General features: G+C 39.5%; 1 protein-coding gene across 1 annotated transcript in view; it reads left to right on the top strand.

Moving 5' to 3' along the window:
- The window catches only part of LOC306762400 (contactin-associated protein-like 4), a gene marked incomplete at both ends in the record, with an annotated part of 74,117 nt that overhangs the window by 15,804 nt on the left and 43,749 nt on the right, over window positions 1–14,564 (top strand). Inside the window, 3 exons of the mRNA XM_079248843.1 lie at window positions 3,583–3,776; window positions 11,277–11,424; window positions 11,692–11,895. Of these exons, the coding sequence (XP_079104969.1) occupies window positions 3,583–3,776; window positions 11,277–11,424; window positions 11,692–11,895 (546 nt within the window). The remainder of the gene's footprint in view (window positions 1–3,582; window positions 3,777–11,276; window positions 11,425–11,691; window positions 11,896–14,564) is intronic.

Here is a 14,564-nt window from a genome sequence, read left to right as displayed (position 1 = left end):
ATCTCTTTAATTCAGTCCTCCAACGTGAGCATTGAGTGACAGCAGAGCCAAAAAAATTCTCGAATAAAAGCAAGAAAGACCTTCAGCAGGAGGAGATGGAAAGTCTGTGACTGGTGCAGAGTGAAGAGAGGAGGAAAGAAGGGTCGATAAGCACCACAACTCTGCTGAAAAGGAAGGAGAGGAAACACATTAATCACAATGTATTCATGCAGCAGAAAGTGCAGGGAGGTGCATTTACGCAGAAGTTCATGAAATCTTGATGATTTGATTAGCAAACTAAAGTTCCAGCTTTTAGGAGTCTAAAATGTGTTTTTGATGTTATTCTGTTTGGTGAAATGTATGTTATGACATGGATTTAACTCACAGGAAGCTGCTGACAGCACACAGACTGATCCAGATTTCCTCAACTTCCAACGAAAACTGGTTTTACTTGTCGTAGAAGTTCCATTAACACATCGACTAGTTCCAGCACTGCTGGTCATCATGTAACCTATAGATTCCAGTCATTGCATGAACCCTGCAGGCTTTGGGGGAGATACTACAGATAAAACTGAAAAAGTAGTTTGATGCTGTCATGTTGTGTTTTATGTTCAAATGTTATGTTTTATGACCTCAAACAGCTTTTTAAGTACTTGGTGAAGATCATCTTAATATATGACGGAGTTCCAGATCAACAGTGAGAATCTATTCGTTGTTTGACCTGCGGCCTCGGCATCCTCTGCAACACCTGCAATCACACTGACAGCGAAACGCCTGTACCTCCCCTCAGTTTTAACACGTGTAAAGCCCGTTTCATCAGAGTTTGTTTCAGACAGAACGTCCAACCTTGATGTTAACTTCAAAACATCAACTTTGCAACTGAATCGAATATTGAAAGAAATGACTGAAGGAATCACTTCACTGAATCTGCACTGAAGTTTTGCCCCATGAACATAAGAAATTCCTCTCATGCGCAGCTGGATAAGAGTACAGAAGAAAGTCCTCCGTTCGTCCTGAAGGAGACACCGAGTGGTAGTAAATGTTTCTCAGAAATGTAACTCTGATAGAAAGTGACTCACTTGACAGGCCAGAATGAAAAGTCTTTTTTTGGGAATAAAATCACAGTGTTCATCAGTAAACCTCTGTAATATTCAGCTGTCAGTAGGAATTGTTGTGATTAAATTCTGACACTGCTGACGGTCTGTGGATGTCGTGATTAGTTAGAAGTTTTATTTCAAAGCCGTCTTTTTTTTAAACGTTGAAAGAAGAAATGTTAACACTGAATACTCTTTACTCTGCTGTTACTGAGAATCACTGCTTGTGACTTATAATATGAATAATAACATGTTTCTCTGTGAGCGCTGTTTTACGAAAGCATCAGACTTTCTGTTGAGTTCTCTCTACTTCATGTTGAAAAATGGTGAAGAAAAAAGACAAAACACTGGTTTAAACCAGGTTCAGCATGTTTTGTTGGGTGTTTATGTGTTTAGATGATGAATAAAGGTTTTAATTCAGACACATGAGAATAGGTGGTGTTGTGTCTGGTTCTGAAGCGAAAAAGATTACAAAGTTTATTGAACAGAAAATAAAGTACAGAATAATACAAATTGCAATTTGGAGAGACAGTCCAGAGGTCTGACGGGGCAGAAGTCTGGAATGCTCTAACTAATGTCCAGGCTGAACCATCCTTTTACCCTCGCATAAGGGCGTCAATTGTCTGCCGTTAGTCTATGTTATTCTAAACAAGAAATGTCTGTTGTTAGCTGTAACCCTCTTTAAGGAAGAGAGTGTTCTAACTAATCAGATCTCAGATGTCTCAATGCAGACATGTCAGATCTACACATTGCTATGTCTGTAAAGGGGAATAAGCAGACATTGTGTAACCAAGCTTAAGTTCTTAAGTTCATGATGACCTTTTCAGAAAGCCCACAAAGCCAGAATCAGAAATGAATATACACTAGGACTATGAAATATATGAAAATCTAAGTCCAAACATAAAATTTCCACGACTGGATGAAAAGTGGAAAGCTTGTTAAGCTACTCTTGCTCCACTTCTTTGTGATTATTAATCACAGACTTCCTGAATGAATAAACTTCTTATTCATATCGTACCATCAGGTTTATTCTCAGTAAGGCATGAATAAAATGCATTTAAGTAAATGTGCAATAAAATGTTTCTTTAAGTAAACTCAGAGCGAAGACAACAGTGTTTTTTTTATTCTCATTAAATCCATCAAATGCAACAATGAAGAGAAAAGATTTTATGTTTGAAGGAAGAGATTTAATGCTGACATGCTGTTTTCAGGGATTTCTGCAGGAAGCATGAGAACTGAAAGCGGTGTCTGTTTTAATCTGGAACTCTGGAGGCAGAGAGCAAAGCTGTTCCTGATGAGCTGAGACTCAGGCCAGAAGATCTGAAATGTTCTGAGACCTCAAAGCCTTTACAGCTTCATAAACCAACAGCAGCCGTCTGACGGACAGGTTGTCAATGTGGAGACCTCAGGACTGGACTGATGTGATTCACCTTACCGGTCACCGGTACAATCTCAAAAATAGAGGTACAAGATCAGGACATTTCTGTACCTGTCGGTACATTTTAAAGAAATGTTCTCTCAAAAGTACAATACTGGTCTTTAAGAGACCAGAAGCACACCTTCAGAGTACGAAAAAGGGTTCAAAGTGACATAAAGTACAAATTTGTACCATTTCGACCATAAGGGAACCTGCAGCATTGAAAAATGTAATGTTAATGGCTGTAATGTTACAAACTAGAGCAGAGTTGAGTGATGACAGTAGTACTACTTAACAGTCATTTACTACACCAGACAATGAAGGTCAGATGCTGCAAACTAAGTGTACGGCTGGTCAGTATTTTGAGTTTTTGAAGATTATTTCTAGATTAAAGATAAGATAATATTGCTAAGTGGAATGGACCAGGCCTAATGCTGTGATAAACATAAAAAACATGACTTGAAAAGGTGAGGTTGAACTTAATAAGGTACAAAAATAGACCAGAACTGAAGGGTACAGAAATGTCTCTCAAAAGAGTACACCCCCAGCGACAAGCATTTGTACCTTTTTAGGTACAAGCTGGTACCTCTATTTTTGAGTGTGTACCGGTGTGTGTGTGTGTGTGTGAGCCATCCCTGCACATGGCACAAGCAAAGCCCTCATACATTAGTACAGACACATTTTCATCCAGGGTTAAAAAGCTGCACATTGTGCAGAAAAAGCTAAATTAAAAGAACAAATGAAACAGAAAGAAGAATCAAGCAGATTCTTCCTTCATGAAGCGCTTTTCCAAATGCAGTGCTTGTAAAAGTGTTACTTTGCTGCTGCTAAACTTTACCTTCTGTAAAAATCATGTTTTCAGAACTGTAATTATTTTCCATGTCCTCTTCTTCCGGGCCTCTGCCCTGAGGGGTCTGAAGATCCTCGGTGGACTGTCCATGTTCTTATTGTATAATGCAACAGTTGTAGAAAAGTACTAAAGACTTTCTAAGACAGATGTACCTTCAGCTGCTGATGAAGCAGCAACGTAGCAGATCCAACGTAGTTCTGAGGCTTTCAACGTGTTTTTCCCTCCTTTGTCTCTCTGTGCAGGAGCAGGAGGTTGGTCTCCTCTGAATTCAGACAAACATCAGTGGCTGGAAGCCGATTTGGGCGGGCAGACACAGATCACTGCTGTTGCTACACAAGGACGCTACGGCAGCTCTGATTGGCAGACGGCCTACCTGCTCATGTTCAGCGACGCAGGACACAACTGGAAACAGTACAGACAGGAAGGCAGCTTACGGGTGAGTTTGTTGAGGTAATAGATGCTTCACACATCTTCAGCATCAGAGCAAACAAAACTGCACACCAACACACAGTAACGATGACTTGCAGCTGTTGGAAAGGGCAGCAGTCCTTGCTGTTGGTGTTGTTCTGGCACGATGAAGAAACAGGAAGACGCTGCATGTGATGTGTGTTAAATTAGCTGTTTGATTTCTGTCTGAACGACCAATCAGAATGAGCTCATTGGCTGAACGTTGGCTTGGCATGCAAGGTCCTTTAGAAATGACATATTTGTGTATCAGGGTATTATGATTATGTGGTGTTTGTTTGTTAGATTAAACAGTGGAAACTAAAGCAGGAAACATAATTTTGGAAGTTTAATTTTGACCCTGTAGTAGCTCAAGCAAGAGACTCAGTGTCCAAACTTTTTTCCATCTTCTTAATGGCATTAATGTCCTTTAAAATTCCCTCCTTTAATAAGAATCTGATTAAAAAATCCTGGTTGGGATGCGACACTAAGTCTTAATTGTGGACAGATGTGGAAAACGATGCAAAAATGTCAAATTTCAGACGAGTTCTGTGAAACCGTTTTTCATCATTTTTTTGCAGTAAACTTTGCAGTACGCAGCATTCACACCAGGATCGACAGGAAGACACAGGTCTATCAGTTTGCTTTAGGTTGGTTTGTCTTCACACTGCACTTCACTGAAGCTCGGCCACGTCTCGCAGTTACAACAGCTGCTTACTGGGGCCCCGAAATGGCCGCTGACCGAAGAAAGTCTGGTTTAACCTGATCTGATTGACCAGGGGAAAAAGAGATACAGTAAATGTATTCAGTCTACGTATTTCTGTTTTTATTTTGGGGTTTAAAAAAGAAGTCTAACAAGAATCTGTCCAGTATGAGCAGCAAGAGAAGCAGCGAAATATCAGACTCACCTCAAATCATTCTTTGGTTTGCCGGACGGTCTGTTAGCTTTTCCACTGTCAGTGTGCAGGATCACAGTTCATATGCATGCAGCAGAGAGTCCACATTCGCAAGCAGAGCAGAGTTTATTGACGTGGTCTGCATCAGAGTCAGGATCTGTGCTCACATGGCTCCAGACAGTCCGGACTATCAGGGGAAGTGGACCGGGGATTTGAATGCACTTTGTTTCACTCACTGCTTAAACCTACAGGCAGCATTTCCTCGCCAGGATTTGACACTAAACATCCTCAGGTAAGTTCAGGAAAAGATTGTGGGCAGGTTTTCTAATGTTGGAGAAGGGATGCATCTAAACGCTGAAGGATAGTAGATCTCTGACTTATGGTTGTAAGAAACGCTTGAACATCCTGATTACACAGAAAAAACAACAAGAGGAGTCTGCAGTTCATTATCTGTCATCGTTACCCTTTCCCTCGGCATAAATGAGGAATTAGTTCATCAGGTAGGCAAACTAAACGCCATACATTATGAAAACATTGCAGACTGGTCCTGTTTGAGCATTTAATCATCATTTTAGAAGAAAAATGTTCCACATTGTCTTTTGTTTTGTGGTCTTAAAAACTGCATGATCAGAAAAACACCCACCTCTCTGAAAATAAATAAATAAATAATAATAACAATTTATCTATTACTGCAACTGCAACTTTATTTATATAGCACTTTTAACACAACCACAGTCGACCAAAGTGGTGTACAGAATAAAACATATAAAATTTCTAAAACTGGTAGAATCATGATAAAAAACAGTCAGATTAATAATGTCAACATCTCAGGTGGTGTTAAAAGCCAATAAAAACAGGTGGGTTTTAAGACGTGATTTAAAAACAGGTACAGAAGAGGCCTGTCGGATGTGCAAAAGCAGCTTGTTCCATAGTTTTGGAGCTGCAACTGAGACGGCTCTGTCCCCTCTGAGTTTACGGTGGGTTTTTGGTACACTCAGGAGGTGCTGGTCAGCCGACCTGAGTGACCGCGTCGGAGAGTAAGGGCGCAACAACTCAGAGAGGTCGAGGGGGGCAACATCATTCAAACATTTAAAAACAAATAAAAGAAGTTTAAAATGGATCCTAAAATGCACGGGCAGCCAGTGAAGAGACGATAAAACAGGGGTGATGTGCTCATATTTACGAGTGATTAGTATCAATGGCCACATTTTGAAAGCCCAGGTAAAATCCCAGATTCATTTGATAAATATCATTTATATTTTACAATTATCCGGAAACCGCCTGAAATGATTTTGCTCCCGCCGGTTTGAGAACCACTGGAAGACATAAATTTGTAAAATTTGCACCTTTTTGTTTTCAACCTGTCCAGAAAGCAGAATGATGGAAGAGAAAAGGTAAACAAAGCACCTTATTTTTTATTTAATCAACATATAAACAACAAATTTAGTTCATGATTGACGATAAAAATCAGAATTTAACATAATCTCTGTGAGAAACATTGATCTGTCACAGCAGTGCACCACTAAAAAACACTTCCTCCTTATTTATGATGATTTAACATAAAATTCAGAGAATGGCCGCAGAATCAAATCAAACTTTATTTATAAAGGTCTTTTCTAACAGTAAAATGTAACACAAAGTCTGTACGCATTATAAAAGCACACACACAAAATCCATCAGTCCTGGTCTTCCCACACACTTTAACACACACACACACACACACACAAGCACACACACACACAAGCACACACACACACACACATACACACAAGCACACACAGCCAACACCCGATTCCAACACTCGTCATGCATACGTCTAGTTGAACGTTGCTACAGAGCAGCCCGGTCAGGAAAACATCATCACAGTCGTAACCCGTCTAATCACATGACGGTCACAAACACCAACATATGTTATCTTTGCAGTTTTATCACCCTGAAAGCCACTAGTCTGTAAGATTATTTATTTACATTTTTGTCCAGGTATTACATTGTTTGTCTGGTTATTAGAGAATCCAGTCATTCTAGACTGGAATGAATCTTTATGTCATGAAAAACGAAAAATCTCCCTTCAGTTTTTTCTTTCTCGTAGGATGGATGCTGCTCAGACATCCATTTTTCTGATGGAGCATGGATGGAGTGGAGATTCTTATTTTTTTGAAGTATTTCACTTTAACATACTTCCACTGATTCCTGCTGACTTGCTGCATTGTTTTAGTTTGATTTAAGACGAAAGATTTGTTGCTGCAGGATCATATAAGAGCTGATCTGGACCAGACCTCCAGGAACAGCTTTTCTTGTCCCAGTCCAGCGTAGAGTGGCAGTGATGCTGGATGAACAACATCATTTCACACACTATGAAATGAAATGTAAGCCTTTTGCAGTGGGATCAGATTTACCTCTGGGAGGGAACAAACCACGTCAGAGACTTTCCCACTCTGTATAACGAGACAAATCCAGAGTGTTTCAAACCTCCTGATGAGGCTTGACAAGTTCGTCATCCCAGTTTATCACAGCTTTCAAGGTGCCGAGTCGGCAGCTGAGCTGCTTGATCTGACAAAAGTTGTCCAAGACTTCTGCTTCCGTCAGGCTTCCAGAAAAGACCTGGTGAAGTTGAACAAAGATGATTGTCCCTAATTCTCTGTTCTTCCTTCATTTTATCTTCTTTCTCCAGACACAATCAGAAAGTAGAAAGTTTACTGGGCTGTATTCTCATAATGCATGTAAAGTTACTGAATCTCCAGAAAGCTTTTTAAAATGTATTAATTTAAAGAAAGTCAATTAAAAAGCTGCAAATGACAGAAAAGCAGAAACAAGAGAAAATGCTTGATTATTCTCTGAAAAAGTTTTTTCTGTTCTGGATGTTTCGGCTTTGCTGCACAGAGAGATTTATGATCAGAGCAGGACGTTAAAGGATCGTTTCAAATAGTGTAAAGTGTGTATGCATGTGCACATTTGTAACATCACAACCGAACCTGACAGTCAGCCAGGTAGGAAATGTAAAACATTAATGTTCACATTTCACACAAACCAGATCAAAGTTCACTTCCACTGACTGAAACTGAGTCAAAACTGCTTTTAGTTCTCATTCCTGCTTCTGCTGTGGTGTGTAACACTGGAAAAACACACACATCAGATTGATCTAAAACTCTTCTTACTGGCTCACTTATTCTGTCGCAGTAAATATGTATCAGAGTTCATGTTTGAGCAGAATAAGTGTAGATGTTTGGGGAGTGTGTGTGTGTGTTGCATTTGTGTATGAAAGAGATAATTTTACATTGTTTTGTTTCATACTTTGGTATTTAAAAACTTTTTGAACATTTTTAATCTGCATAAAGTGTTTTTTATGTAACACACACTTTGTGTTTTATATATAAAATTTTGATTAATATATTTTGTTAATAATTACCATCAAAACACCTATAGGACAAAAACACCTACTGCTTTCTTCGTGACTTCCCCCAATGTACCTGTAAAGAAAGCCTGCTGGGGGGAGTTGTATGTGGGAATGCATGGCAGGGTCAGCACACGCACGTTTTACAGAAGGAAACTGGTGCAGATTCTCAAGATCATCTTACATTTACTTCTTCTCAATGGCTTTACATTTATTTGAACAGCAGCATGTTGCTTGATAACTTGACAAGCCTGACACTCAGCAGTGTTTTTAGAGCAGTTTGGTCCTACGAGAGCCGCAACCCAGCAGGTTTTCCATGTATTCCTGCTTCAACGCGCCTGAATTCAGTTAAATTGATCCAACAGCCTGTCGGGTTCTGCAGAATGACTCTGTTATTAGAGTCAGCTGTGCTCTCATGACAGTAACTAGTGCACTGATAGATAGATAGATAGATAGATAGATTGAATTAATCCCAAAGGAAATTTTAAACATCAGCTGCACATGCACCTATAAAAACTTCCTACTGAAAAAAATTGAATAAATAAATGAGTACAATTCATCACATTGCAGACTCGTGATGAGTCTGAAGGTTCGGAACGATGGAAGGATTGAGGCTCATAAGACACCATGTCTACTTCCACAATATTCGAAAAAACTCTCCTGTGAACAAAGTATGATGCAAACATGCATGTTTGCTTCATCACATGAGACTGTCCTGCCGCTTGCAACCACTGCTGAGCCGTATGAGGCCAGCAGGAAGAACCAGCAGCTCAGTGCTGCTTCCACAGCCTTGAAAAGCACAAATCCAAAAGTGTTGAGAAAAACTTAGTCGCTCTGGAAAAGTCTGAAACTTTCTGGGCCTGGAAGATAAGTGTCCACCTGCTACATGGGGGGGTAGTTCAGTTTTCTTATTTCTGTGAAAGAAGAAGCCAAGTGGGCCAGGATTAGCCAGGTTTGAGCTTATAAAAAAAAGACCTGGTTTGAACCGGTAGGTGACGAAATGTCAGTTTTTACAACAGCTTAAGTTAGATTATATGTCTAAAGAAATAAAACATATTTTATGCTTCACTATCCCTTTAAATCAAACTAATTTACCTGATATATCACAAGAAACTGATTTATTTTGCCTGTGAAGTGTCCTGAGATTAAATAAATTTTTATTTATTATTACTTCAGTCAATTTCAGTTTATTTTACAGGCAGCTGTTTTTCTTCCTTCTTTAATGAAAGGCAATGAATAAATATGAGCACAACTGTATAAACAAACATTGCTGCTGATCCTTCCAAAGATTTTATGAAAATCATTACATTATTTTCTAATTCTGGTTCAATAGAAATATATATATATATATATATATATATATATATATATATATATATATATATATATATATATATATATATATATATATATATATATATATATATATATTTTTTTTTTTTTTTTTTTTTTTTAAAGCAAACAATTAAGATAATTTATTACATATTCCATCAGTCATAAAGTAATATTTAGTTGAACAATCCTTTAATGTTTCCGCTCCAGTCAGGTGTTTTCTGTTCCTCTCAGTCAGACTTCTGCACCTGTTGACAGGTATTTTGTCCCACTGTTCAACAGAAAAGTCTCTAATTTGTCCAGGACCAATTTGTTTGTTTGTTTGTTTGTTTTTCTTTCTTCAACTCAATAAAATGAAAAAACAGTGTCTTATATTAATAAATTATTTTATTGCAAAATTTCAGTTATTGTTCCTTTTTTAAGTTTCCAGTTATTTGTGTGACTGTTGTAAATTCAACCTTTAATAAAAGGGGATGAATACATATGAGCACAACTGTATGATGTGACCAGTGTGGGAAGCAGAAATGAACTATGAAGTAAAGAAGTAAATATTTAAATGTTTTTATAAGTAACAACGTAGATTTGGCTCAACTTAAAGCTTAAAGTAGTGTGTGTGTCACACGAGGTTCAAATTTGCTGCTGCTAAAGGAAGAAAGTGTCAGAAGAAGTCAGGAGATTCTTTTATTAAAAGTCACAACATAAGAATGGTCCTTCCCCATTAAAACAGTCCTTTAAAAACAGTTCAGAAGGAGTTAAAAGGTGGCCCAGCCTGGGGTACTCTAGCTTCTAGTAGGGGGGGAATCTGCTACAGTCGAGGAAGGGGGCATGTCCCCCCCCCCTTGAAGCATCATGGTATGTTCATTGCTTAGCGTCGATTAGCGTTGTGTTGTTTCTCTTGACCAGGCTGGTGATCCCTGCAGCGCCGCTCGCTCTGATCTGCATCGTTGGCTGTCATGTTTTCAGGTTTCCTTCTGCTTCTACTACCTAGTTGTCGTCATCTCTGTATCATTGCTGTCCCTTCCTGTTGCTGGCACCAACCTTTCTCTCTCCACTTCTGTAAAACCCGGGTCTGCATATCTCGTGGTAGGGAAGGGAATGCTGGCTGTGGCTAATCAAGCAATCAGCTGCTTTGCCCACAAAGTCAAATCCACAGTAAAAGTAAAAAACTAAAACCAAAACATGGGAGCAAGGCTAGCTTTAGTGGTAAAGATCTGCATAAAAGTAACTTCAAATGCTAAACACAGTTGGGAATGGACGGTGGCCATTAGTGGTCAAAATCCCTCCAGACACAAAGATTATTTTAAAGGTTAAGTGGATGTTTTGGCTTCATGAGCTGTGAAAACTGCACTACAGATGTGTACCTTTACCTCCATGTGTCTTTTAAAGCATTAATATCCCAAATAGAAGTCGATCATCTAAAAATGAAGCTGGCGCTGCAGTTTTGAAGCTCAGCATAGAGATGTTTGTCCGTCCGGAGACGGTGGTGACACTAATATGTCACATTTTTCATTCATGGATCTTGTTACACTCTGCAAACATTAAAAAGAAGAAACAGATTATGACCTTTGAGATTAGTAAATATTTCTTCTTTACTGAAGTGTTTATTAAAATAATCAGACATGTTTGAGATTCCAACTCCTTCACCAGTCATATGAGGCCATAATAATACCTTTACTACGAGGAAAATCAGACATATCACATTTCCCAGACACCTTCTGAACTGCAGTTTAAATTCAGTGAGAGTGAAAGAATATTTTTTGTGTGTAATACCTTGAGAAGTAAAAGTCCAGAGAGAGAAAGTCACCTTAGAAAGATGCAGGAACTGAGATCACGTCATAAAGTAATAAAATAAGTTGTGGTTTGTCTTTTTCAGGCATTTCCAGGTAACAGTAATGCAGACAGCGTGGTCCAGCACAAGCTCCATCAGCCGGTGATCGCTCAGTATGTCCGTCTCATTCCCCTGGACTGGAATCCAAATGGTCGCATTGGACTCCGGCTGGAGGTTTATGGATGTCCTTACAGTCAGTTTGGGTTTTTTTTCCCTCCATCCATTAACATGAAACTACGATACATTAGCTCCTGTATAAAAACTTCTTACATTAAGACCATTCACCAAGAAGGATAGCTTCTTGTTTCACATCAGTAAACAGAATAAAAAGATTCTTTAAAATGTTTTTCAGCAGTCAATTTGTAAAACTAACTTCATTTTTTTCTTTTTAATCTTAACTGTCTTCTTTATTTCTAAATTGTACAATCAGAAAAAACTGTGAGGCACTATTGTTTTGCAGATTCTGACATCGTGAGCTTCGATGGTCAGAGCAGCTTGCTCTACCGGCTGAGTCCCAGAGCGACGCGGTCGTCCTCTGAAAGCATCTATCTTAGATTTAAAACCATGAAGAACTCCGGGGTTCTGCTTCACGCCGAAGGACCGAAAGAGCAGAGCCTCACTCTGGAGTTGGAGAAGGGAAAACTGTTCCTGCGCTTTGGAAAAGGTACGACGCTGACATGGTGCTTCAGACCGGCAGCCAGTTTATTCCTAGTTACCCATCAAAATACATTTTCATCAAACAAGGCAACTAGTTTGTTTTTTTTTTTTTTTAAACTTTTAAAAAACTAAAGAAAAGCTTAGATACACATTTTCAAAGAAGATGCATCAGTACCTGGCTTGCTAGAGGTACGCTGAGTTGTCCAGTAATTGCAGTATAGAGGAAAGAAACTTTAAGATTATCTCAATAACATGTAAGTAACTGTAGACTGCTGCTGTTTGAGCAAATTAATGGATAATTAAGAACACTGCAAACTGGATTTGTAAAGGTTAAACTATGCTGAACATTTATCTTTTTCTACAGTGTCATGTTTAATGGTTTATCTTGGACATCAGAAACTTATTTATTCTGGTTTTTTGTGGTTTTATCGTTGTTAGACGCCCTTACTCTTGCAGGGATCATGTGATAGGATGGACATGTTAAGCTTATGTTGGGTTGTTTATGCTTCATTGCATCCTCAGACGTTTTTAACAACCTGCTACAGAACCTAATTATCGCCATAGAAATCCCCAATAAAAACAAACACCTAGAAAATACTGAAAAGATGATTGGAAGAGGAATTTGTCGCTGTCATGAGTGGATTTCAGCTGGTCAGATCAACAAAGACCTGCAAGGTAGATGATGCCGTTGTCATCCTGAAATCCTCCTGTTGACACTTTAAAAGACTGACAGGTGGTAAAAAATGGTTACAGAAATTACTCCAAATGCCATGCAAAGCTGTGAATGGATGGTGGCCATCAGAGGCCAAAATTCTTCCAGTTTTCATTGCGAGTGGCTTCTGGTGCAACATGACTGCAGGACAGGTAGTCGCTTCTAGGTTGTGCACGTGTGCTGTCGTATTCTAAGATCCCAAATGGTGTTCCGGCATTCATCCAACAAAACCGGCGCTTTAGTCCTCAGGCTGAAAGTCTTCTCGCTGCACGGTGTTTGTCCATTCAGAGACACCGTAGTAAAAATAGTGGCAGCTGCACAAATGTTGTCCAACGGCAAATAAACAGCTCGTTCTAAGAGAATATTTCACTAAAGTGATTATTTACCCATTTTTTTCTCATCAACCTTGATCTGTTACACCTCTTTTATTAGGGTCCGAGCCATACGGAGTATGGCAGGGCCCTCTTGTTTTCCAAATGTTTATTCTTCTATATTCTTCTCAGCACAACTCGGCCATTTTTGACCCCCTTAGCCCCCCGTGAAAAGTTGCAAAACTTGGCACACACCTCAAGCCCGGCGAAAATAGCGATATTCTGGGGTCCGCGTACATGCCAATGCAAAAATGCCTTAACAGCGCCCCCTAGAAACGCCAAAAATGGCCCCTAGAATGGGGTCAAAAAAGTTTAGTTTGATGTAGGACGACAAAATTCGGTACACATGTCTACCACCTCAAGACGACCAAAAATGTCAATCGTAGACCTGTTGTCATGGCAACAGGCTGTCCGCCATCTTGGCGTTTACGACCATATTTTTGCCCTTTTTTGTCAATTTGGGCGCGTTGCATTTGAACGAACTAGTCTGAGGCGATTCATACTGATGGCTCCACATTCGCCATGGAGCTTCGTGAAAATTAAAATCATTCATGTTTGGTAGGTGCTTAACACATTGTAATATGTATTGTGGGGGTGGGGCACTTTTTGGGGGTGGCCTCTAGGGGCCCAATCTTCTACTTAGACCTAGGGCTACGAAATTTGGTACACATGCGTAACAACCCAAGGCAAGTAAAAAAAAGTGCATTGACCACCTGTTACCATGGCAACGGGGTGTCCGCCATCTTGGCGTTTACGCCCATTTAGCACTGTATGTGCATTGTTTTTAAACAATTTCCCACTAGTGTGGGATTCATACCATTGACTTCACATCCACCCGCAAGCTTTGTGGCAAATTCGGGTGGAGGTTTCGGCATGAGGCGAGGACCCGATGGATGCCGCTTGCGGCTTTAATTTTAATTACATCTTTTAGATTGATGCTATTTCCTCTTGCAGCTGTTTTTACAGACACGTGTGTTTTACAGATAAAAGAAAAGCGAAGAAGTGCAGAAACAAGTCCATGTTTTTATTTTCAGGATTACTCCCGGAGCTCAAACTTTTTTGCCTCAAGCTGTAATTTCCTAAAATCCTTTCTTGTCTCTGTATTTGTAATTAATTAGAGGTCTTTTAACATGCCGTTATGGTTGCCCCCCTTTATGTTTTCACATTAAAATGGGCTCGTTGGCGTCCATTAGACGTACTTTTGTGCTCCTTATTTTCCTTTCTTGTCTTTTCAACCTGCTTCCATCCCTTTTCTAACCCAACAGCAACGTTGTCTTTCTGCATCCATCCTTTGTGAATGAATTTATTGAAAAAAAACAACAAATCTCAGCTTGAACTTGAGCTTTTTTTCATACCAGCTGCTATCTGTGAGTGTGGTGAAACTGAAGCTCAGACTTTCATCTCTTTGCTGCTACACAGAAACGAAATGGCTTTGAGGGCTTGGGGAGCATCCCTTCGTTGTTTTCCTCTGATTTGTGGCTTGAAGCGTATTTTGTTGCTGAATCTTTGTTCCCTGCTCACTGATGGATTTTGGTTTGGGGTATTCGAGACTTTGCTTGCTCAGCTTCATCATGAAGCACATGAATAAACACC

Source organism: Telmatherina bonti, assembly GCF_933228915.1.
Source record: "Telmatherina bonti genome assembly, chromosome: 11".
Lineage (NCBI taxonomy): Eukaryota > Metazoa > Chordata > Actinopteri > Atheriniformes > Telmatherinidae > Telmatherina > Telmatherina bonti.
This window is presented reverse-complemented; position numbering and strand designations above follow the sequence as displayed.